General features: G+C 40.3%; 1 protein-coding gene across 2 annotated transcripts in view; it reads left to right on the top strand.

The window, feature by feature from the left end:
• Positions 1–19207, top strand: part of mpp7a (membrane palmitoylated protein 7a) — a 35634-nt gene extending 16427 nt beyond the window's left edge. For both annotated transcript variants that reach the window (XM_042219264.1, XM_042219263.1), the window contains 13 exons: positions 1652–1732; positions 3867–3998; positions 4155–4236; positions 4728–4813; positions 5327–5401; positions 5690–5886; positions 6404–6468; positions 12087–12257; positions 12717–12797; positions 13792–13885; positions 14251–14359; positions 15943–16086; positions 18957–19207. In XM_042219264.1, the coding sequence (XP_042075198.1) occupies positions 1652–1732; positions 3867–3998; positions 4155–4236; positions 4728–4813; positions 5327–5401; positions 5690–5886; positions 6404–6468; positions 12087–12257; positions 12717–12797; positions 13792–13885; positions 14251–14359; positions 15943–16086; positions 18957–19136 (1497 nt within the window). In that variant the 3' untranslated portion in view covers positions 19137–19207. The remainder of the gene's footprint in view (positions 1–1651; positions 1733–3866; positions 3999–4154; positions 4237–4727; positions 4814–5326; positions 5402–5689; positions 5887–6403; positions 6469–12086; positions 12258–12716; positions 12798–13791; positions 13886–14250; positions 14360–15942; positions 16087–18956) is intronic.
• Positions 19208–22876: the final 3669 nt, after the last annotated feature.

Below are 22876 nucleotides of genomic sequence, written 5' to 3'. Positions count from 1 at the left end.
GGAGGTGTCACAGATGGAGAGAGAGACAAGAAAGAAGTAGAGAATTCAGAGCAACATGAAGACTTAAACCAGACATATGCTCTTTCTGTCTCTCTCACCTGTACTCACCAGATGGTCGGGACGTCTCACATCCATCCTAATCCGATTATGTTACAGAGATGAAAGAATTATTGTCCGATATCATCTTTCAGCTTTTATTTACATCTGTTTGTTGCTAGAAAATATTCTCATGACACGAGCCAGGTGCTTATTTATAGTTTGAAAGCCTCACTTGAATCCAAAATATATCCCCTTCCTTGCACTGTCTTACTTTGGATTTAGGCTACCTTCCAAATATTTTCATTAAAGTTCAATGGTCGACTGCAGCCCAGATTTAAGCACGTTGTTTACAAACAAGTATCTCTGAAATGAGCCAAAAGTGGCTAGATGATGATAGATGAAGCCAAATGCAAGGTTATGACAGGGACACTGGAGCACACTGGAGGGACAATTAAAACAAGAAAGCTACAGGTCAACCAGTCCCTATTCTATCATTTTGTATTGTCTGTATTGGTAATCAAGGAAAATCCCACACCCATTACTCCAGTTTCATCCATCCATCCATCCATTCTCTGCTGCTTTTCAGAGTTGCGGGGGAGACTGTGGAGCCTATCCCAGCTGTCTTAGGGCGAGAAGCAGGGTACACCGTGGACAGGTCGCCAGTCTGTCACAGGGTTTTGCACCGGGTCACTTTGAAAAAGATGTTCAGCTTGTAAAGGATGTGATGTGAAGTTTTCTGGGCAGAGGTCTTAAGCCTGCTTAAATACTATGTTTTATGTCTTCAGGTATTTTGAATTGTTATGGCTGACTTGTATCCTTCTCCCTGTTGGAAAACCGTTTTCCTCTTCTGGCTGACTTCCAAACATCTTCATACAAACTCTGCTGTTACTTGGACAGACCACTTGGTGCCATCAGAGAGCATTGGTCTGCATTTTATTCCTGCAGGGTCAGATAGGAAAAATACAAACACAGAGAAAGGGTTCATCAGTGTCAAGTGGCTTTCATGTCAGTTTTTACTGTGTGGGATGGCTTGCTGCTCCTTTCCACACTCCAACCAAGTCCAGGAGGATCTTCCATAAATCAGTGATGCTCTCAGAGCTCCCATTGTTTCCAGGTTTAACCGACTGTTTTCTTTAGTTCTTGAGATTCTCATTGGAAAATGATCTGGTACAATAGAAGATTTATCAAAGGGCAGGTGCCAGTAGGTGGGAGTTCTAGGCCACATGACAAAGTGTGGCCTTGCCTCCAGCTGCGATGTACCTAATTTAAGACAAGATGAAGTTGCAGATAAATCCTGTAACTGAAAGCTGCATTTTTATGTCTTAATACAATATGATACAAATAGAAGATACACCAACATAACTTCTTTAGATAAAGCATAACTAGTATGTTTATCTCTCTAAATGCAAGTCCTCTATTCATTACTGACACAAGGCACACCTTGCAGAGTTGAACTGTTAATTACAAACCTCTACCAGTGGTTTTTCATAATACAGACTGCTGTTGTCTTCTTGTCGAAGCATTGAATGTTCACATGCACACCTGAAAAAGAGAAGCATGCTTAATGGTCTGAGCACAGTTGTGTGAACATTGTGTCCTTGACTTTTTTCAGGTGTCTGATGAGCTGGAAGGCAAATCAGCCAGTCGGGATGTCAAAGAGCTTCTTAAACTGCTGGCAAACCCACATGTAAAGGTGAGTAAAGGATTTGCTTATTTTGTACTGAGCAGATTTTAACAAACTAAAACCACATATTCTCTTTGTGGAGGATTGTATTATTCCATCCAAAAAACAGCAAAGCATTTGGCAATTCTGGCTCTGGATCTTTGCTGTTTGCACAGCAGCCACATTAAAGCGTTACAATCATCGTGCTGTACACAAAATAACACGCCTGTTAGATCCAGGCCTTGTCTCGTTTTCTTGGCTGCCGTTGCTGACCTCGTTAGCCAGATGCAGACAGCTACAAAATAAATTTACACATTTTTATTTTCTAATGCATAACTGGGGCCATCCATCAGGGCCTCCAGGTGTCTCAGCCAGACAGAGCTGCCTTCACGACGGCAGGATAGAAGCAGAGTTGGACAGGCTCCGTTTTTAATGCGCTGTCGTCATGCTTGTTTGGGCTCTGCCAGAAACAACAGCTCTCTAGTTCTCCCCCAACATAGCACACACACACACACACACACACACACACACACACACACACACACACACACACACACACACACACAACAACACAACACACACACACAACACACACACACACACACACACACACACTTACAGTACATGCAAATATTTAATACCTATCAGTGTCAAACAGCAAGAATTCAAGAGATGGTGGTTCTCAAACATGGATTTTTCAATGTCTGAGCTGGTAATTATGATTCATTTCTAAATTCTCCAAACACATTAAGTAACGACATTAAGAACAACTACATTAATCTGTTCAAAGACACAAGTTTGGAGCATATGAACTGACAGGTGCTAGAGGTACAGACACACATATTTCACCAGGCAGCACATATTTTAGACATAGAATCAGCAACTCCACACACACCTCCATCAAACCGGTACTCATTTGGCTCATTACTATGTTTTTCCCCTGCACCTAACACATATAATTGCTGCTGTAGTTGCGCAGTGGTCTCTCAGCTCCAGTGCAGAATGGGGTCAGCCAAGCAATTCCCCACCAAACAATGGAAAATGTTCTTTCTGCTACTGCTTCCTCCATTGCTGGCTGGTGAATTTTGGCAGACGGTGTAGCAGCACAAGCCAAAGAAGACAAGCTGGAGAGGAGTGGCATTTTATCTCTGAAGTAGGATCAAAACCAACCATTTTTAAAGATTTCCTGGCTGTGAGATTTTCTTTACATGTGTTATTCATTTGGGATTCTCTTGATCGAAAGAAGTTATTATTTTTAGTTATAATAAGGTAATACAGACTCTTTGCCTTCCAAAGACTACTCACATAGCTCCAGTTGTGTCTCCTCCTCTCATCTGCTCCCAGTTAGCAACATCTTGAATGCTGTACTGCAGCATGCTCCCATGTCATAAAACACACTGCTTCTCTTCTCACCATATCCTTCTCTTTCTTCCCTGCTTCTCTTGCTCTCCACCCCTCTACTTTTGTCTGGCACTTTGGTTGGAAGATGTTTTTCTCACTTTTTTCTCCCCTCCTAAACCACGGAAAAAGCAGCACGCGTCCAGCTGCATCTTGGTCCGGACACGCGGTTGTTAAATACTTTGAAAAATGAATGTCTCAATGGCATCATTCTCGTCTGCGTCCCGTCTCTTTTTATGTCTGCTTGTGAAAGTGTGAAATATCTAAGGCAGCTGAGAACTTCATTACTTTGAGCCTGCCGCTGAACAGTGGAGAACATCGCTTTTGAGTCTTCACCACCTTACCCTGCAAAGCGTGGATTTTGTGGTGGTCACATTGCCCCCCCTCCCTTCCATTTGCAGCTCTTGCTGAGCAATGGTGCAGGGCGAGCCTGGGTTGCCTTTAATCAGAGAGATGTATGGAGGGAGAGCACGGGCCTAATGGCAATTAACGCTTGTTCATCTACAAGTTCTGGCCTTGAATGCTTTCAAATCCATCACCCAGCACATGAGGGAGACAACCCAATTCATAACCATCCTCCCTGCAGTCTGCAGTGTCTCTGTCCTGCTTAAAAAAGGAAGTGATAGATCGGACTCTTAATAGCATGCATGGCCATACTTTATTTAGCTAAGTGGACTGGGGTAAAGTTGAGGCCTTCGTGGCTTGACAGATAACCCTTGCCTGTTTTGTGTTTCCTCCCATAAATCCTATTTTCTCCTTTTTCTAGAGCCTCCTGTCTGTCCACGACGCAGTTGCCCAAAAGAAGTATGACCCCGAACTACCTCCGCTGCCTGAAGACATCGATGACGATGAAGATTCTGTGAAAATTATAAGATTGGTCAAGAACAAGGAGCCACTGGTAAGTAACTTAACAATCATGCTGTGTGCAGTATCTATCTGTCTCTACGCCTTAATTTTCATCTTTACAGTAATTTTAGGTCATTGCTGTTTGACTTGCACATTATAATGTCATAAAGGTAGAAATGCTGTTATAATGACTATTCTTCTTTTATAGGGAGCAACAATAAGACGTGATGAGAGCACAGGTGCCATCATTGTGGCCCGGATCATGAAGGGAGGGCCAGCTGACAGAAGTGGTTGGTTCCAGCCTTTTTCTCTCTTTTATAAGTTTGCCTGTGTGTGTGTGTGTGTGTGTGTGTGTGTGTGTGTGTGTGTGTGTGTGTACTCGATTCTACTCAGTTTTCTGTCATTTTCTGTCACTGTGTAGCACCTCAGTTTACATAGGGTCGTTATAGCAACTCATTTAAAAGTCCCATGATGTCATTTGTATGCAACACAAACCCAGCACACAACAGTGGACATGGAGGCGTTGGTATACCTGTCCGATCACACTGTTGGTTTTTCTGCACCCATTTCCCTGGATGCCGTGTTTCAAAAAGGGCAGTTTTGATGTTTGTGAAGGAATCACTCTCATGACTCATCAAGTGACGTAATTGACTGGCATCACATGGTGGCATGGAGTCTGTTGACGTCACAGTTTCAGATCAACTCAGGTTGCTCAAAACGACTGCTCTAGCAGGTATCAGGTGCTGCCATCTAATAGAAAACGTCTGTTTATGTGTGGCAGGCTTAATTCATGTAGGGGATGAACTGAAGGAGGTCAATGGAATCCCTGTGGACGACAAGAAACCAGAGGAAATCATTCGTATTCTGGTAAGTCTTGTCTTTCTATGGACGTTTGTGAGACTGAGGGTTTTTCAGCTCCACTCCCTTGGTACCAGCCTTTGTTTATAATGACAGAAACCTCCCCTTATCAACTCATCCACGACCCAGGCCTCCCATTGCCGTGTTGATGGGAAAGTCTGTCTTGGCCGATAGATCACATGCATTGAGTCTCTGTGGATGAGGCCGATGATGTGTAGTTCCTCCACGCAGCTTTGGTCACAGACCTAAATGAGCTCTGTCATGTGCCTGGGATCTTAAACTCTTAAGGCCTTCTCAGACACAAAAGTCTTTGAGCTCTCAACACTCCTCCTTTACACCCCTGCACTGTACTCCCTATTTCTGTCAAGAATGGTTATACTATCCCACTAAACCTTCCTTTGTTGAAAAATCAATGCTTGACGCTATGTCACTGTAACTAGATTAGGTCTCTTATAAAATACTTAAAAGGATAGGAAAACTATCCTTTAAAATTACTCCAACTTCTGTTCCTACATTATTTAGGCACAGTCACAAGGAGCCATTACCTTTAAAGTTGTCCCTGGTGCAAAGGACGAGGCATCTCTCAAGGAGCCACAGGTAGGTCCTGTCTTTCTCTGTTATTTGGTTTATCCACTTGTTAAGTGATTTAGACCCTTTGATAGTGGAAAGTCATTGAAAGACCATCTTGGCCATCACTTGCAGCGTTTACCATCGATTGCTGTAATCTTTTGAGAATAATCACTCTGAGCTTTGGTGAATCACCTTTAACCATGATGACAATGTTTTAGAAAGAAAACATTTTATATACAACATAGTGAACTTGTTCCTGTTGTGTCTTCAATCCTCCTCTTTGTTTTCTTGCCTTTCCCTCATGATGCTGTACAGATGTTTGTGAAGGCGCTCTTTGACTACGACCCAAAAGATGACAACACCATCCCATGTAAGGAAGCTGGTTTGGCCTTCAAAAAGGGTTGCATCCTACAGATCATGAGCCAAGATGATGCAACCTGGTGGCAGGCCAAACACGAGGGTGACACAAATCCTCGTGCTGGCTTAATACCATCCAAACAGTTCCAGGAGAGGTGAGAAACACAAGGCTGAGCTTATTGGCTCCAGTGCTGTCACTGTCATAGATGTTCTATCTTCTTTCTCTCCGTCTTTAATCCATGTATTCTTGCTTCACTCTGCCAAAGTAGTCTGGGTTTCCACACATTTTCTGGTCCAAAGTGAGTAATGACAGAAAATGATAGCGCTGGTACCAATCCACATTGAACTGCAAGTGGATGGAAAACACACACCAGACCTACACAGAGCTCAGGAGGCTTGAGCAGAAAGAGGAAGGCTGAAGAGTAAACCTGAATTTTATATTCAGGTTTATTAATCTACTTTTGTCAATAGAAAGATGTTCTGTTCTTCACCTCCTCAATCTTTGGTTTCACCAGTCTCAGCTGACAGAATAGAAATGAAGGGTATTGTAGAGCAGGGTTTCTGTAGCATAGCAGAGTGTTTATTATTCCCAGAGTGACCATGAAAACTGATGCTTTTCTTTTTTCTGTTCTTTCCTTTTTCTTCTTTCTTTATCCATCTTTTTGCTTTCAGGAGACTTGCATTTCAGCAACCTGTTACGACTCTTTCGTCCCTAAGGAGGTCTACTAGACGATCATGTAAGCATATATTATTTGCTGTGTTAGCGACTAATAAACCACAACAAGACAGTTGTCTTTAACAGGTGGATGGGAGGAAGAGAAGAATGGGAAAAGTGAGGAATGCTGGTCAGGACAGTTTGTGGAGTTCATTTCTGAAACAGACTCATCCTTCTGCTGATTCCACCACTGGAGTCTTTCGTGTAGTTGTGTAGTTCACGCTGGTCGTCTGGAGAAGCAATTTAGATTTATGTTTGTTTTCATTTTCCTTCCTGTCTGCTCAATGTTTCTCCCTCTAAATTTCTATCCAGAGTCTGTTCCATGTGTCTCCTACAGCCTCTTTGTGTGTTGTTCACTAAGTCCACAGCATGTCTTTTATCCTGTCTTCCTTTGCTCCCCCCAGCCGGTCACGGCAGATGGCCGCCCGTCCCTAAACCTGGTTCTGCCAGAGGTTTCTTCCTGTTAAAAGGGAGTTTTTCCTTCCCAATGTTACCAAAGTGCTTGCTCATAGGGGGTCATACGATTGTTGTTGTAGTCATGCAGGAGCTTTAATATGAATTAGGAGAGGGTTTGCCCTCTGGCTGTTACTCTACCTAAAGAGATGATTGATTTTCTAAAAGCTGTGCATAATGCAGATAGCAAAGATAAAAGACAAGTTCATGTGAACTGGTATTGTCACTTGGCTGCCTGGCTTCTAATTTGCATAATCACTTATACTCTTGGGGTGATGATGATGAGGGTAATAACAAGGATGGTTTTGATGGCGGCCTGTTATTCAGCAATTGTCCGTGATTGACTCCAACTGCAGAGTTCAACTCCTTATCATCACTGCCGGAAGAGAGAATGAAGACAAACAGTATTACAGTATTATTACATTATTACCCAGATTTTTCCAATGTAAACATTCCTGGCAGCTCACCCATGGACTTGATAAAGGTGGACTAATCATACATCTTTATGGCAGTTTTCATCACATTCTTTCTTTAAGGTTTAGTTTCAAATAAATTAGATAATTAAATCTGGCTAAACTCTTATTCACAGTACAGTAATTCTCATCCTTCTTAAAACCACATTTTGAGGTCGCTGTCCCCAACTTAAGATGCCACATTAGAGCAGGAAGAGGGCAACATCAGTGGGAAAACTGACCTGACCACTGACATTTGAAACAAGATGTCAGATAAAGGTACACACACTTCAGAACAGCTGCCGCTCTCGTGCCTGATGCGTCTAGCCTACACACAACCTTGCACAGATAGGTCTTGACTGTTGTTTTGGTTAGACATTAATTGTGGACATGCTGAACAACACTCTGGAAAATGAATGCAGTGATGTAAGGTGAGCTTCATACTGTTAAATACTTACAGAGGACTGTATCAGTATTACAATATCAATCATTTGGAGGCTTATGAATCTAAATGGCTTTTTCCCCCCCTGTAAATAGTGACTGCACCACAGACATGTACCGCAGATTGTGTATCACTAGGTAACAATGGATATACATTTCTATCAAAATAGGAGCAAATAGAAAGTAAATGTTTGTTATATTCTCATAAAACCTGAACTCAAGCTCCACTTACTGGTGTTTTTGTAACCTTTTAGAAGCAGCATGGCTTATGAAGGGTTTCTGTACGTGTTCTTTTTAAACCCAACCTTAAAAAAGAAAGAAGTTAAGGATAAGATTTCCTCAATGAGTTCCATCAATTTATGTCATGACAGCTGAGTGTACTGCAACTTCCTCTCAGGAAGACCTGACGAGTGTTTCAGAACCAAGTGGAACTTGAGTTATTTTATTATTTGGAACGTAGATAGTTAAACTAGTGATACCATTAGAGTGATACTGGGAGTTACTGTGTAGTGGTCAAGCTCGGTATTTTTCACAAACATTACAAAACTGAAGAGAATTGTTTGCTTTTTCAGTGTTTTGTGAGAAATGACTGAATTGAACCTGCATAGGATGTTTGTGGATGTGGCACTCAGCTTTAATATGTTTTATAATGTTCTCTCTGTTGTCTTTTGCTCTGCTTTTCTAAGATGATGTGACAGTAGAGTTTGGTAGGTTTCTTCTTATATTTCTTCCTCATCCCTGAGTTATGTTTACTTTCCTAATCTAATATTTTGTTTAGTATTACCTAATTTCCATTCCTTGCTTCTCTTGCACTCAAAGCTGAAGAGATTGAAGGTACTACTTTTCTGACATCCTCCACCGAGTAGGACTTTACTAACCCAACCATCTGTGATTGGTTCCCCTTCATGCTATTTGTGTGTAATGAGGTCCACTTCTTACCTCATCTCCCCAATTGACCCATTAAAGCTATTCACCATTTAAGAGTAACATCAGTTGTCACAGTCAATGGTTCCTCATAGATTTTATGGACTTTAACATTTTACAAAGCCTCATCTTTCCTCAACTCATTTTCATAAATGTGGACATCATTTTTGAGAATCATCCCGTCACAAGTAATATTTGTTGGACTCGGTCACAGCACAAACTGATTCACTGTCTCCAAGAATCGTCCAACACCACAGCCAAGAATGTAGTGGCCTGTAAGGCTAAATGGGGCTTAGTCAGTTAGCTGGGATCATCAACATTTTCAGCATTGTTAGTTCTGTAAAGAAAAAGAGAGTATTTTGTTTATTTTGGTCAACTTTAGCTGCTCACTAGATGGAGGTTATATGTAACCTGTCCTCGAATTTACCTCTACATGCGTGGCTGTCATTCTGGGCAAAAGGCCAATATTTAAAAATAACGAACACACTATAAAATGTAACTCAAGCAAAATTTACCCCAAACCACTCTGACCACTCTCTTCTTAACAGCACCTGTGTGTTTTTCCCTTTATCATATTTAGAGGGCCGCAGCTCATTTCTGACTGTTCTCTTTAACTTGATGTTGTGGTTCTCTTTGGCTCCTTTCTTTTCATCACCAGAGGATGCTGATTATAGTGGTGGATTTCACCTAGGTGAGAGATTGTCTTCTTTTGTCTTCTTGCCTTCTTTTCCTGCCAGATGTGGTCATTTCACTGTTACAATAAATATGAGGACAGTGGCCAAGTACAAGTTTTGTTTTTTCCACATGAATCCTTCATATATCATCTTCTAAGAACTATTAAGTCATACATGTTTCACGGGACGGAACAGTTGTTCATACCTTTGACCTGTTCTTCTAACTCACAGAGCACTTATGGGGCAAATAATTCACTTCTTAAACCTTCTTACATAATTCACTTTTTGGACTTTAATAGTTTTGTACTTTCTCACTGTGCTGTGCTATTTGTGCTCCCATGCTGACAGCATGAGTGCACTGGCAGATCATGTCATGGATTTGCAGTATGTAGTTATCCTGTTCTGCCTCTGCTGTGGGTCTGAGGACTTCTTTGAGAGGTTCTGGTTGGAGTTGGCTTAAAAGAAAGGTTTGTGTGCTTCGCTGCATTGTGGAGGTCCGGATGAAGGCCGGTCTTGCTGATGTGGTTCCAGTCAAACTTAATGACAATTACCATGGCCCACTTTAGTTCTGCAACCACTTTAATTCCAGAGAGCTGCTTCCAAATCCCTGTCTTGTACAGAAAATGTTTCCCATCATGTTTTTATTACCACTGTCATTTGCACATTTAGACTCCAGATTTCACAGGATATCCAGAGCACACGCAAGTTTATAAATACTACATTTGAGTCATGTCTGCCAAGCTCAATCAGGGTGACTCCCAAAGCCGAACTCTGCCAAACATTATTCCATTTTTTTGCCCAAAAAAGTCCAGCACCTTGAGTCCAGCAGCCAAGAACGAGGTTTAAATGAAATGAGAGAACCTCAGGAGAAGAAGTAAAAAATAGTGAGTTATAATAACATCTTCTCTATGAGAGTACTTGCTGCATGGCTTTTCAGCCTGTTGGATGTGGTTGTATGATTTAAAGTTGGCCTGTCCCTAAAAGTTTGAAATCTTAGAACTTACAGATGCTTTTGCAATGCTGCTGAGGTTGCATGGGGAAATAAAGGAGTGGGAGGGGGCGGCAGTCTTTCTCCTTATTTTTTGGGGGGGGTTTCTCTCCATGCCTCTCAATGATGCAACGTCTGTAAGGTCCATTGCCAGAGTGATTCTTGAGCACAACTTTGGGATGCTGATCCCAAAGTTGTGCTCATTTTACAGCCAGCAAACTTGAGAATGATATCTCCTTAGTAAGCACTGTTTAGAGGCTACTTCGTTACTGTACTTAGAACAGTAAATAGAACCTTCAGGTATCTGTACTTTACCTGAGTATTTACTCTTATTCTCTACATTTTTGCACAAATATCATTTTTAAAACAGGCTCGTTACTCTAGACTCAAAAGTATCAGCTGAAATTGAGTCGAAAAAAATGCGTTTGTCTGTATGTTTTAGTCAGGTTGTAGCTAGTGTTACAGAAGAGGAATGAGCATAAAGGGAGTAACCTTGCTTCACAACATAATGTTTCTACAACATTTCTATCAGCTCAACAAACATCAGCAGACTCAAGCTGTTTGTGTGCCGTTGGTCTCAGTGTGTTGCTAGTTAAAGGTCCAGCTGCTGTATTTCACAAGGAGAGAAAAGAAAGAGAGCTAGCTTCACTCAGAGACGGAGAAAGATAAGAAAGTCAGGTCAGGAGAGAAAGAGTAGAGATTCTTTTTAAAGCTGATCTCTGCTCTGGGACATTTAATGACCTGCAGATTTAAAGGTTACATGTCAAAATTTTTAATCACATATCACATATGTGTTTTGACAAATGATCTATTTTCATTGTGTGAGTATACTAACTTTGTGTTTCTATAATATCATGTTTGCAGAATAAACAGGTTAGCTTGCATTAATGTGGTGAAATCACAGTAAAGCTCTGTGTTGGGCTGATACAGAGCAGCTGTGGTGGTCAGTGTTAGGTTACATCAAGTGTAGAGATTAATTTACATTTAAGCTGATGACGCTTAGATTCATTCACTGATTTCAATCTTTACACCAACTTTCTGTTTTCATTTAACTGCTTGTTTGTGGAAGTAAAGTCACTTCCTGTATGTATCTGTGTGTAAGTGTGCGTCGTCCCAGCTTGTGTTAAATATGCTCATCTTTTTCCTTCACATTTTTGCACTTTTACTTTACTTTACTGAAGCGGCTTTGAATCAAAGTAGAGATCAGAACTTTGTGCCAGTTCCTTTCTTTTTACTAACTTGATCGTGTTTGGATCATCTTATGAGGCTTTCCATAACAAATGAGCAAGCTTCGTTTACCCATACCTGACTTGTTCTAAAATTTGGAGCACATTCATTGTCATCCTCTCTGTGTAATACAGTTTCCACTGGTATGGAAGACAGGATGGTTGTTGTTGTTGTTGTTGTTGTGTAATTAGTTACCTGTGTTATTTTAGTGAGTGTGTCAGTGGGTGCAAGAGGAGAGAGGGACTGTATTTTGGATGATGATAAACCTATGATGAGTTTTCACCTGTTTGATGTCACCTGGGGAAAGTAATGTGTGGAGGTGTTTGCCAAGATCCTGAAACAACTATAAATTGAAGTCCACAGTATTTGTATGTGTACATACGGTTGTGCTGGATTTTACACTACTGACAAAGAATTTTCTTTTTTTGTATTGATTAATCTGTTTCTTCTGTCTCCTCTTTTGGCTCATGCTGACCTCCAGCTGGGTTCAGGAGAAGCTTTCGCCTCAGCAGGAGAGACAGAAAGACCACCAAGTCCATGTACGAGGCGAAGAAGAGTGAAATGTACGACATGGCTGACGTGCCCACGTACGAGGAAGTCGTCCCGTACGGCAGGCAAAGGGGAGACAAACACAGGCTGGTGGTGCTAGTAGGTGAGTAAAGAGAAATTTAAGTTCTCAAACTCTGATGTCGCTGCTTACCTCACACACTGTTGCTGTTAGGATACCGAATTTAATGAAAATCCTCATTGTCACATAGAGACGACAGAAACAATAAAGGTGGCCCAGCTCTGCAAGAGAGAAGCTGAATATTATGTTTCTCTATCATCTGTTCCTAAGAAGTGAATATGAATAACCAGAAATTTATTTTTGCAGAAAAATAAGTGACTTTAGATCTTTTGGATACAAATTTTCATTAGTTCATCATTTGATCCTATTAGACATTTGAATTTATATTCTCATCATTAGTGTTTGAGGTCTTGAGTTAACCTCGGCAACTCTAACCACCAAGTACAGACGAAAGACAGTTTGAATGTCTCATATCATGTTATGGATGTGATAATAACGTGATGAGGAGTTTGGCAGAGTTTATAATTAGATGTTTGTGTGTAGGACCCACGGGTGTCGGCTTGAGTGAACTGAAGAAGAAACTGTTGATCTCTGACCCCCAGCACTTCAGTGTGACCATTCCGCGTAAGTGTCCTGTAAAAGAGACATTGGGTGTCAGTGTGACTACCTGTGTATATAAAGGTTAAATTAAAAAAAAGGAAAAAAGTTCACTTCACTCTTCTGATTTAAGCCCACCAAACTTTGGCTGAACAGTACAGTTCATTTGTCTTTCGCTCTGCATATTTCTTTGTTCTTATCTCTGCGTCTTATATGTGCATGTGTGTTTTATACTAGTTAATAGAATAGAAGTTAATTTGCTGACCATTAAATGTGGTGTTCCCAACAATCTCTTTTCTCTTTGTTTCATCCCAAAGAAACCTTTAAACATTTGTGTGCCGAAACTAAAGTTTCTGTCTTTCTTCTGTTCTGTGCTTTATCTTGAATTGAGGATGCAACATAAATGAAATAAAATAAAATGTAATAAAAACGTGGCTGTATTATTCTCACTGTTCTCACTATTTGAAATATTTCTTTACATAGAGAGATTTTTTTTAATTATTGAAAAAAAAAACTTTTATAACCAAGCTTTATGACTTTATTGTCGTCCCCCAGCCAAAGTCTGACACTTGAAATGTCCCCGGTATTAAAATCCCATTGGCGTGGCCTTTTTTTTCCACACAGCCTGTTAATTGTTCTCAAATGTGACCTGTGCTGCTGTTGTTTAATAGAGCCCAGACAGTCTGATTCAGACCCGTATAGGAAACGTATGGCACAGGTCCTGGCTCTCATTGAGAGGAAAGAGAATCGGAAAGTATCTCGTCTCGCTCTTTTTGAATGTTTGATCGCTGCCAGTGGACACATGGATATGTTTAACACTTGCTGTTGTTTCGGGTTAAGCCCGAAAGTGTTGCTTCTTTTTGTTAATTTGAAAACCGGAGCTTTGGAGACCACCAGCTCTCTCTGTGTCTCTCTGCTTGTTGCTGTAAGATAAAACCAGTTGTGGGAGAAACACAAGGAGCATTGCAATGACTCACAGGCATCACTCCCTCTCTTTCCATCTTCATCTTCTTTCACTCAGACACCAGTCGACCCAAGAAGAACCAGGAGACCGATGGTGTGGATTACCACTTCATCTCCAAGCAGCTCTTTGAGACGGACATCCAAAACAACAAGTAAGCAAAACTGATGAATTCAATCACAACACACATTCAGACTTTATGCATCTTAAAAGCACAAATTAACATATCTAATACAGTGGAAAAAGGTTTGTTTGTTTTATGTAAACTAGTTTAAAAATGTCCTCCTGATGCTCATTTCAAGGTCTATATTTTCTTTCTTGGACAATATATGCAGTTAAAAATAATCCTTGTCTCATCACAGTCTAAAAGAACCTCTTTTAGCTCAGGTACAAGGCCTGAGGCTTTAACTCAGATTACAGTAATTACTCTTCTAAAAACTGACATAATTATTTGTCCATGCGTCCATCCAAAGATGTGCGTTCGTGCTTTTTCTCATCACTCTTCTTTTCATGTCTCAGGTTCATTGAGCATGGCGAGTACAAAGGGAATTTCTACGGCACAAGTCTGGACTCGATACGTTCAATCCTGTCAAAGAAGAAAGTGTGCCTGCTGGATGTCCAGCCTCATGTGAGTGACACATTCTTTCTCACCATCCCGGTACTGTATTCTTAGCCTGTTTTGGAAACTACCTGTCTCAGAAGCAGATCGCCCTGTTACTTTATTTGAAGATTTCCTCTTTGGCTTATGTCACCATAAACCTCTACAGTAATGCCATTTCTCAGTTATTGACCAACTGAGTGAATGATGGAAGCTGTTTCCCAGTGGTTCCGCTGCTGCCTCTCCATTAAGTTTTTTATCCATCTTGTTGTGAGTTGTGGGTCTTGACCCACTGCTATTAGCACAGCAAGAAGGTCAGATGATCATGCCAGAACCAGACACCACCTCTAATCAAATCTCATCTCTCTCATACCTCTGAAGGGCCTTTCACATTGGGCGCACCTACCGCGAGCTGGAGTGAGTGGCCTAAAATTTGTCTTGCAGTGGTTGTTGCGCTCTTGTACGTCGAAAACTCGATGGACCAGCTATTTCTCATCCATAAAAAAGAAAGTTTTGGCACTGTCCCCACAAGTGAACACGTGTGTTGTTTCCTCCCAAAGTCTCAGTATGCATGTCAACTTGTGTCATGAAGTTTGTTGAACTCGGAAACACACACAATCAACTTTTCCTCCATGTTTTCATTCATTGTGTGGTTGAACTTAGTAGGGCTGTTTGCTTCGTTTCTGTTGGTCGTGCGAAGGTACGTCAAAGTTTAACCAAGTTTAACCCAGTTAAACGTTGACCCTTGCATGCAAGAGTACTCTCACCGGCGCACTTGCTCTTTAAAACTGTTATTGAGTGGCACAAGCAATAGAAACAAATAGGTTTCAGAGCTCTGCACTTGCCATATCCTATGTGAAAGGCCCTTGAGGTACCAGATTGGCATGTTATTTCAGAAAACTGTCACCACAAAGAAGAGACAGACACAAAGATCAGGCATAAATAAAAACATATATATCCTCCACTATCTTCCAAAAGAATTTAAAAGCTGTGATGAGTTAGTGTGAGTAATCTTTATCCCTCAGATTGGTGTTTATGAGTCATTTTTAAATGGCAAAAACTATAAACATGATTTCAAAGTTCTAGATTTACTCAGAATGATGGGAAGTCATCTGCTCTGTGGTCATTATTAATTGTTCTGTCCAACTAATAAGTCATTTATGCAAAGACTTCTTCATTCTAGAGAGGTCAATAAGTTAAAAGGTAATTTAAGATTTAATGCTTCAGCAAAACAGAAATATATTTGGTTTACAATGAGAGAATGGAGGAAAAGCCTCAACTTTTCATGTCTGAGGAACTTAAGGCAGAAAATGTCTTTGCTTAGAAATAGAAGAAAGATTTTAATTTTTAATATCTCCTCGATTGGAAATCAGCAGACTGAATCTGTTAAACTGGACTTTGTGACAACCCCATAATCCAGTTCATATCACTATTACAAGTGGACCATGAATTGGCAACCTTTTTTTTTTTACAGGATTATATTTTTAAACGTTTTGTCTATTAATTTTTTCACAGTCTGTTTATACCATACGTGACACACTTTGTGATTACGTCTTAATGTGCTGCCACATGCCTAACTCCTTTTTCTCTGCATCCACTTTTATTCTTTTCAGCTAATAAAGCATCTTCGAACAGCAGAGTTTAAACCTTTCGTTGTGTTCGTGAAGCCCCCGACCGTCGACAGACTGAGAGAGACCAGAAAGAAAACCCAAATTATATCAGGCAAAGACGACAAGGACTCCACCAAACCCTTCACGGTAAAAACTTATTGTTTAACTTCAAACTTTGAAATCTGAAGCTTAGATTTGAAGAGCTTAATACAGAGTCCTTCTGTTGACACTGACAGGGAATTACTACTGTGTAGCTAAGCATTTCTAGTGTGTGGGTTGTACATGGCTGATAGTTTATATCGTATGTTAACCAGATATTACCTCCCTGCTTAAGTTGAGATAGAAAAGCAAGAGGAAATTGTTACTGTGTAACTGTGACTTGGTCGGGTTTAAATGTATCTTTCTCTCTGTCCACACGACCTGTTTTATGTGATTTGTTCTGATGTATTTTTTGCCTGAGGTACATTGTGGTGCTTGGTTGATTCAAACAGATGTTTTCAAAGTGCAGCCTTGGGGCAAATGGCCGTTCTGAAGACCAACAAGGAACGAATACAATCCTGTACATTTCATTCAAGCATGGTTCACGTGATACTGTGAAATAAAAATATTTCTCTTCAGTTTCAACAGCTCTATTTGAGCTAATATAGCAGTTAAACCTTCCTAAAGTTGTCAAATCAAGCATAGCATTACTTCAGGCAGGACATGCAGTCAAATTAAGCTGCAATTCCAGCAGATTAGCTGATCTTAATTCCACATCAGTTGATGACTCCACTGATACATTTCTAGTCATAGCTCTATCAACTCTATACTGACACCAGAATGGACCATAGAGAAATTACAAACTGGTACAAATTAATTTCCCGAACACACCCCCATAAAAATTAAAAGCCTGGTAGTCAGACCCGATCTGAAATGACCTGAAAATAAGCAGTCTCTGGCAATTATATTACGATGAACTACAAGTCACACACATGCAATCTGCAGTGATACAGTCACAGGACTTTAGTTGACCTCTGTAGAACAACTGGCAATATTTCAGGGCTTCTGGTATATGCAGCAGGCATCTGAGCCAAAGGGGTCATTGTTTATGAATTTAGAAAACTTTTGAAAGCTAATAAAAAGCTAATTTGTCATCAGTCGATAGCCAGTGGTTTCATTTCCACATGTGTTGATTTACCTTTAACTCACATGTCAAATAAGAAGGTCAAACATTACTCTGTTTAAAAAAGTTACAACACATATGCCCAGAGCTGATAGTTAGTCAAGTCATATTCACACAAAATATAATAGGATCCGACTTATTGAGGCATAATTTAGTGCATTTATGGGTAATAAGTGTTGAGGAAAATGCTAGAGCACAATACACTTTCACCTAGAACATGCAGCGAATTTATGGTTGAAGGTCAGCTTGTTAAACCTTGATACAGACACAGCATCAGCTTATATTACTCACACAGGTAAACATAATTCTGTCTCAGTCCGCTCCTTATTTCCCAGCTGGGTCTTGAGAACAATAAGCTTTAGTTGTCAGAAGCAATCTGGTTGTGAACAGTCTGTTGCAGTTTTAACGTCCCTTTATTAGCTTCTGTTATTCTCTCATGTAATACAAATATACTTCTATAAAGCTGTGTGACAGCGGGCTGTATTTCAACCAGGTAACAAACAAAGTCTCTGTGTAAATGTTCATGTACACTGACAGAACCAAACCCATCTCATATTTACTATTAAATGAAGGGAAGCTGTTGTTGGGCAAGTCGTCCCAGACATTTTCAATCCACCGCCAGCTGTATTTTTCTTTGCAAGAGACAGGTCTGCTTTAATGATAAAGGCCGAGGAACAGTCGTCTCATTGTTTCAGTCGAGCTGGCTGGAAGCGTGATGTGAATACAAGCAAAACAATCTGATGTAATGCAAAATCCCAGCTGTAATGTGGTTAGCATAGAAACTGGCACCCAATCTGAAAGAACCACAGGCATTTCAAAGTGATTTGAGGAAATCTCTTTGGTTTCTGACACTTTTTTAAAACTCAAAGACAGGTGGGTTTTATTGGCACAACAAAGCAGGTGTCCAGCAGAGAACGTGGTTGCTTGTAAAAGAGGATACTGAGGCTGACACGTGCTGCTTCATGCCACTGAAGTGCTGTAAAGATTTATAGTCCTGTAAGGTAAAAGCAACAAACATATAAAGGCTACAAATAAAAGAATTACAATAAAAACAGCGGGAACGTTCACCTAAACTGTGACTCAGTATTTTGTTGCTGTGCAATGAAATTTATCTATGCTGTTACAAAGTACTTAAACAGGCACAAGATGCTACATAACTTCTTGTGGAAATTAGGCCACCTAGTGGGAATAAATGAGTCCCGGGTGTGCTTTTTCTCAAGTTTGGTCCCCCAGAAGAGGCATCATCCTAAACCAATCTTTTCTTTTTAAGTTCTCTGATTTTCTATTCATCTTCCAAACCCAGCTTGCTGTTCCTTAAACGGCTTCCTGCTCAGATTAATGTTCTTTTTACCTGGTAGACAGCTGGGCAGACAAAAACACAGCTAATCCATTATGAAGCAGAAACCACCAGAAACATTCTGAAGGAACTGCTGGCAAAAGTCCCTGTAAGAGACAGCTTCATCATGACAATGTGTAAAAGCAAAGCTGTCAATTCATCCGTGGATCTATGTCCCTCCCCTCATCTATGGTCATGAACTTTGGGTAGTGATTGAAAGAACGAGATCGCAGATACAAGCAGCGAAAATGAGCTAAACTCTAATTTAAAGTTAAGTGTTCCCAGTAAAAACACAGCACCCTAACCCACCAAGAGATACCTGGGCTCATTTAGAAAGGCAGTATTTACTTGAATGATAAATGATAAAATAAGTTCTCCAAAAGTTGATTCTGTTCATCTGGACGTAGCGTTCTCAGTCGGAGAAACGTTTCATCAGTCACTTGGATGACCTACGAAAGAGATTTTATTCGTTTTGTGTTTTTAACTTCCATCTCTTTTGTCTCTTCCCTCTTTTCCCAGGAGGAAGACTTTCAGGAGATGGTGAACACGGCCCAGACAATGGAGACTCAGTACAGCCATCTCTTTGAGATGGTTATAGTCAACGACAACGTCGATGTTGCCTTCAGCGAGCTGCAGTTGGCACTAAAGAAAGTGGAGACAGAGACACACTGGATTCCAGTCAGCTGGACTCACTCCTGAGAGACATACTGACTGTAAAAGGAGAAAAGGGAAGCGCTTTGACAAAAATATGCAGGTTTTCTATCTTTTTTTAAAAAAATATTTGCCAGGGACGGTGTTGGGAAGTAAATCAGGAATAAAACAGTGCCTGGCTGCTGTGTCGCCATACCTGAACTGCATCGAGCTAAAAATAAGCTTCTGCCTGGGATCAGGTTGGATTTAGACCTCAGCTGTGGTCTGGAAGCTCCAGGTCTGACCAGATGTGATTGGGTTGTGGCTGCAGGCTTCTTTCTCGAATCTAAGACTTTGACATTGATCAGGGTCTCAGTCTGGGTCACACATCCATGGCCACAACTTGGAGCGCCTTGGTCCAAACCAGAATGTGGAGCGAGCTTGGAGCATCTTAGCACCAGCAGTCCTGCCAGCACATCAGTAAACCGGCCAAACAGGACTCCTTTAGTGGTTTTATAACATTAGACCATTAGAAACCAAAGGGATTGATGTATTTCTTCTTCGTGGACAGCTTACATGTGTTTGTCTGTAAAAGAGCACAGCACCAGGGAAAAGAGGAGAAAGGAAAACATACTTGCCTTCTGTCTTAGACTTTTGTACATCTAAAATCTTCCATGACTGTTATTCCAAGCGAAACACTGTCAGGTACACTTTTGAGAAAGGGCAATAAGTGTAATTTTATTTAAAAGAAATTAATATATTTTCTAATATCTGCTTGTAGTCCTTTTTATGCATTTTATATACATTTATGACTTTAATATGATCTTAGCTGTAGCCCTCTCTGTGACAGCCTCTTTTTACTAGAAGCATTTTTTTCTCTCAATCTAGCATTTTTTTGTTCGTCACCCTAGTTTAGTTTTTTGGCTCTGTCAGCTCTATTTGGCTTTATTTGGCTCTATTATCAGCACTGCTACAATTCTCCTAGCTCCAGATTTTGCTCTCTTGTTGATTCTGGGACAAGCTGACCTCCTTTAAATTAAGGGGAGACTATAATTCCAGCTACATTTTTATTCACCAGAATTCACACAAAAACAATCCATATTTTATTTATTTATGCTTTGGGCTGTTGTTTTGTTTTGTTTTTTAACTTCCTGCTCCTTAAAAGTATACTTTCTTCTGATTGGTTGCCCCTCACCTAGCCTCTGCAAACAGAAACTAGTGCTCGTATGCACTGCCTCCCAGAGATGACCTTTTGCATATTTAGCAGTGTTTAATATCTGCTTAGTATATGACAAAATACAAGCCAATGGATAAGTTGTCCTTTATACATGGAGGTAGAGCGCTAGGATAGTTGGAGACTGGAAACAATTAGGAGGAGCTAGCCTATGTCTGCTAGTCTTTCTGAACTTGTGATTTTAGTACATTGTTCATCCCTATTAATAACAGTTAGTTCATATTGAATTCATCTCTTAATTTCTGTGCTTGCTCGGCTGATTGCCTCCAATCTCTAGCTGCATTTAAAACTCTAAGAGTGCTATCAGTCTTCCAAAGTCTCAGTAAAAAAAAGCATTAAGCATATTATCCAAACTGTCTAAATGATTCCTTAAACTCAATATTTATTCTTTTTTTCTTTACTCTAAGAATACTCTCTTACTCTGCTGAATGTCCAGCTCAGGTTGTATGTTTCCAAATTGTGCATCATTTATTTCTCCCTTTCCACCAACTGTGACATATACAAACTTGATTTGTGTCCTTTTTTTAAGTGTAAGCATGATTGGTTATACTGCTCTGATGTAATATGATTTAAATGTCTTTAACACTCTTGTCTGCCATACTTTGTCCCAACATTTTTTTGTCTTTTTGTTTATTCAGTTTTTCTACCTCCCCACCCCCCTGCTGCCCATCTTACAGATCAAAGTCACATTTGTACAGTCTCCAGAAAATACCTTTTTAATGTCTCCCTGTAATGATATACTCTTTAAGTGGCACATTGTATGAATTTACATTATTCTTGATAACTGCTGCATTTTTTATTAAAGAAAATACGACTAAACTTGTAATTGCAATGTCCCCAAATTAATTCATATATGTTGTTAGCCAAGCAAAGAGTGAACACAACCTTATGTTTACCAGCACAATCCCTACTTCTCTTTAGCAAAATGTTGCATATTTTGTGAATAAAGGTAATGAACAGGTGGAGGTGGTGAAGGGGGAGGATTTAGCCGCCCTCCGCTTGATGTTCAAAAGAAATCCTTTACAGATCAAAATCAGGTTGACTTACCCAAACATTTTGTCCCTTCCATGGTGCTCACTTTGAGAGTAGAGCAGAGCAAAGGAGAGTTAATGGTGTTGGGCAGAGAGGTGTTAGGTGGGGGAAGAGGAGGAGAAGGCACTTACTCAGTTAGTCCACACATTGCTGCTGATGTCTTTCACTCATTCCTGCTTCATAATTAGGATACTAGAGTAAAGGGGGACACAAAATGGCTGCTTTCACATACAGTAATGTGGCACTAACCCTCCACACTCCCAAGGCTGTACGCACAAGTTAATGAATGGGCAAATAAGTTTTTCCCCCCCCCCAAAAGCAATCAAGGTCAGTGGCTTATTTTTAATATGCGGAGATGTACTGGGTACTGGCAACAGCACCTCCAGGCTGTCTAAAGCTTGCACAGTGATGGGTTTAGGAGGTGCTAAGTAAGTGTATTTGACCAAATTTTCTCTTAAATTGTTAAAACCACAAGTGGTCCGGTGCTTTGCATCTTTTAAGGAAGACACTCTAGCCCTCCTGTTGTCCTCATGTCCTGTACAGGACAAAAATGACCCAACCTCACTAAAAATCTAAAATCTGAAGAACCTTTACCCACTTGTCCCACACCTCTGTTATGGGAGCTATGTCTTGATGCATGTTCAGTCATCCAAGTAAGTAAATCCCCAAAAGTTCTGTTCATCTGGACGTAGCGTCTTCAGTGGGAGGAACATTTTGTCACTCCTCTAAGTGACGACTTTGAGTCTCAGCTGACTGCAGGATTTTCACAACCTTATAAACAGTACCTTTGCACAATGACTGAAACTAGCCCACTGAATGAACAATGGGCTGTGAGGTCGTTCCATAATGATTATAATATATGGAACTCGACCTCACAGCCCATTGTTCTATTCAGTGGTGCTAGTTTAAGGCAGCTAGTTTGTCATCACACATATTGCAGGTCTTGACTCGAGGTTATCAAACTGTATAATCCTTGAGAAAGTGTGACAAATTTTCAGTCAGGAAAGCGATTCCGCTCCCTGAAGACCAACACAGAGAGACTGAGGAGGAGCTTCTTTCCGCAGTCTCTCAATCACATCACCACATAGTACTGACCCACACATATGGTTCATTCTGGACATTTGTTTACACTAGTGGCTTTACACTGTCACACAAACTACACTGCGTGGTCATCTAATCAAATCACTCTTAGTCACAAGTCACTTAAATAAATCACTTTTAAGCATATTTGCACTGCACAAGACACTTAAATATGTGGATTGCACAACCCTGGACATTACATTTCTTTCATTACCATTTATTACTTGTACAGCTGCTCTTATTGTTCTATATTTCTTCATATATTCTTATATATTTTCTATATTGTGTATTTTGTTGTACAGTTATTTTATTTTTAACTTTTTTTTTTTTTTTAAATTTTCATATTTATTTCCTATCCTATTCATAGTCTTTTATTTTAGGACCACGAGCAGTTGTCTAAGCATTTCACTGCATATCGTGCTGTGTATGACTGTGTATGTGACAAATAAAATTTGAATTTGAA

Source organism: Haplochromis burtoni, unplaced genomic scaffold (assembly GCF_018398535.1).
Source record: "Haplochromis burtoni strain Fernald_Lab_line unplaced genomic scaffold, NCSU_Asbu1 Contig_30, whole genome shotgun sequence".
Lineage (NCBI taxonomy): Eukaryota > Metazoa > Chordata > Actinopteri > Cichliformes > Cichlidae > Haplochromis > Haplochromis burtoni.
This window is presented reverse-complemented; position numbering and strand designations above follow the sequence as displayed.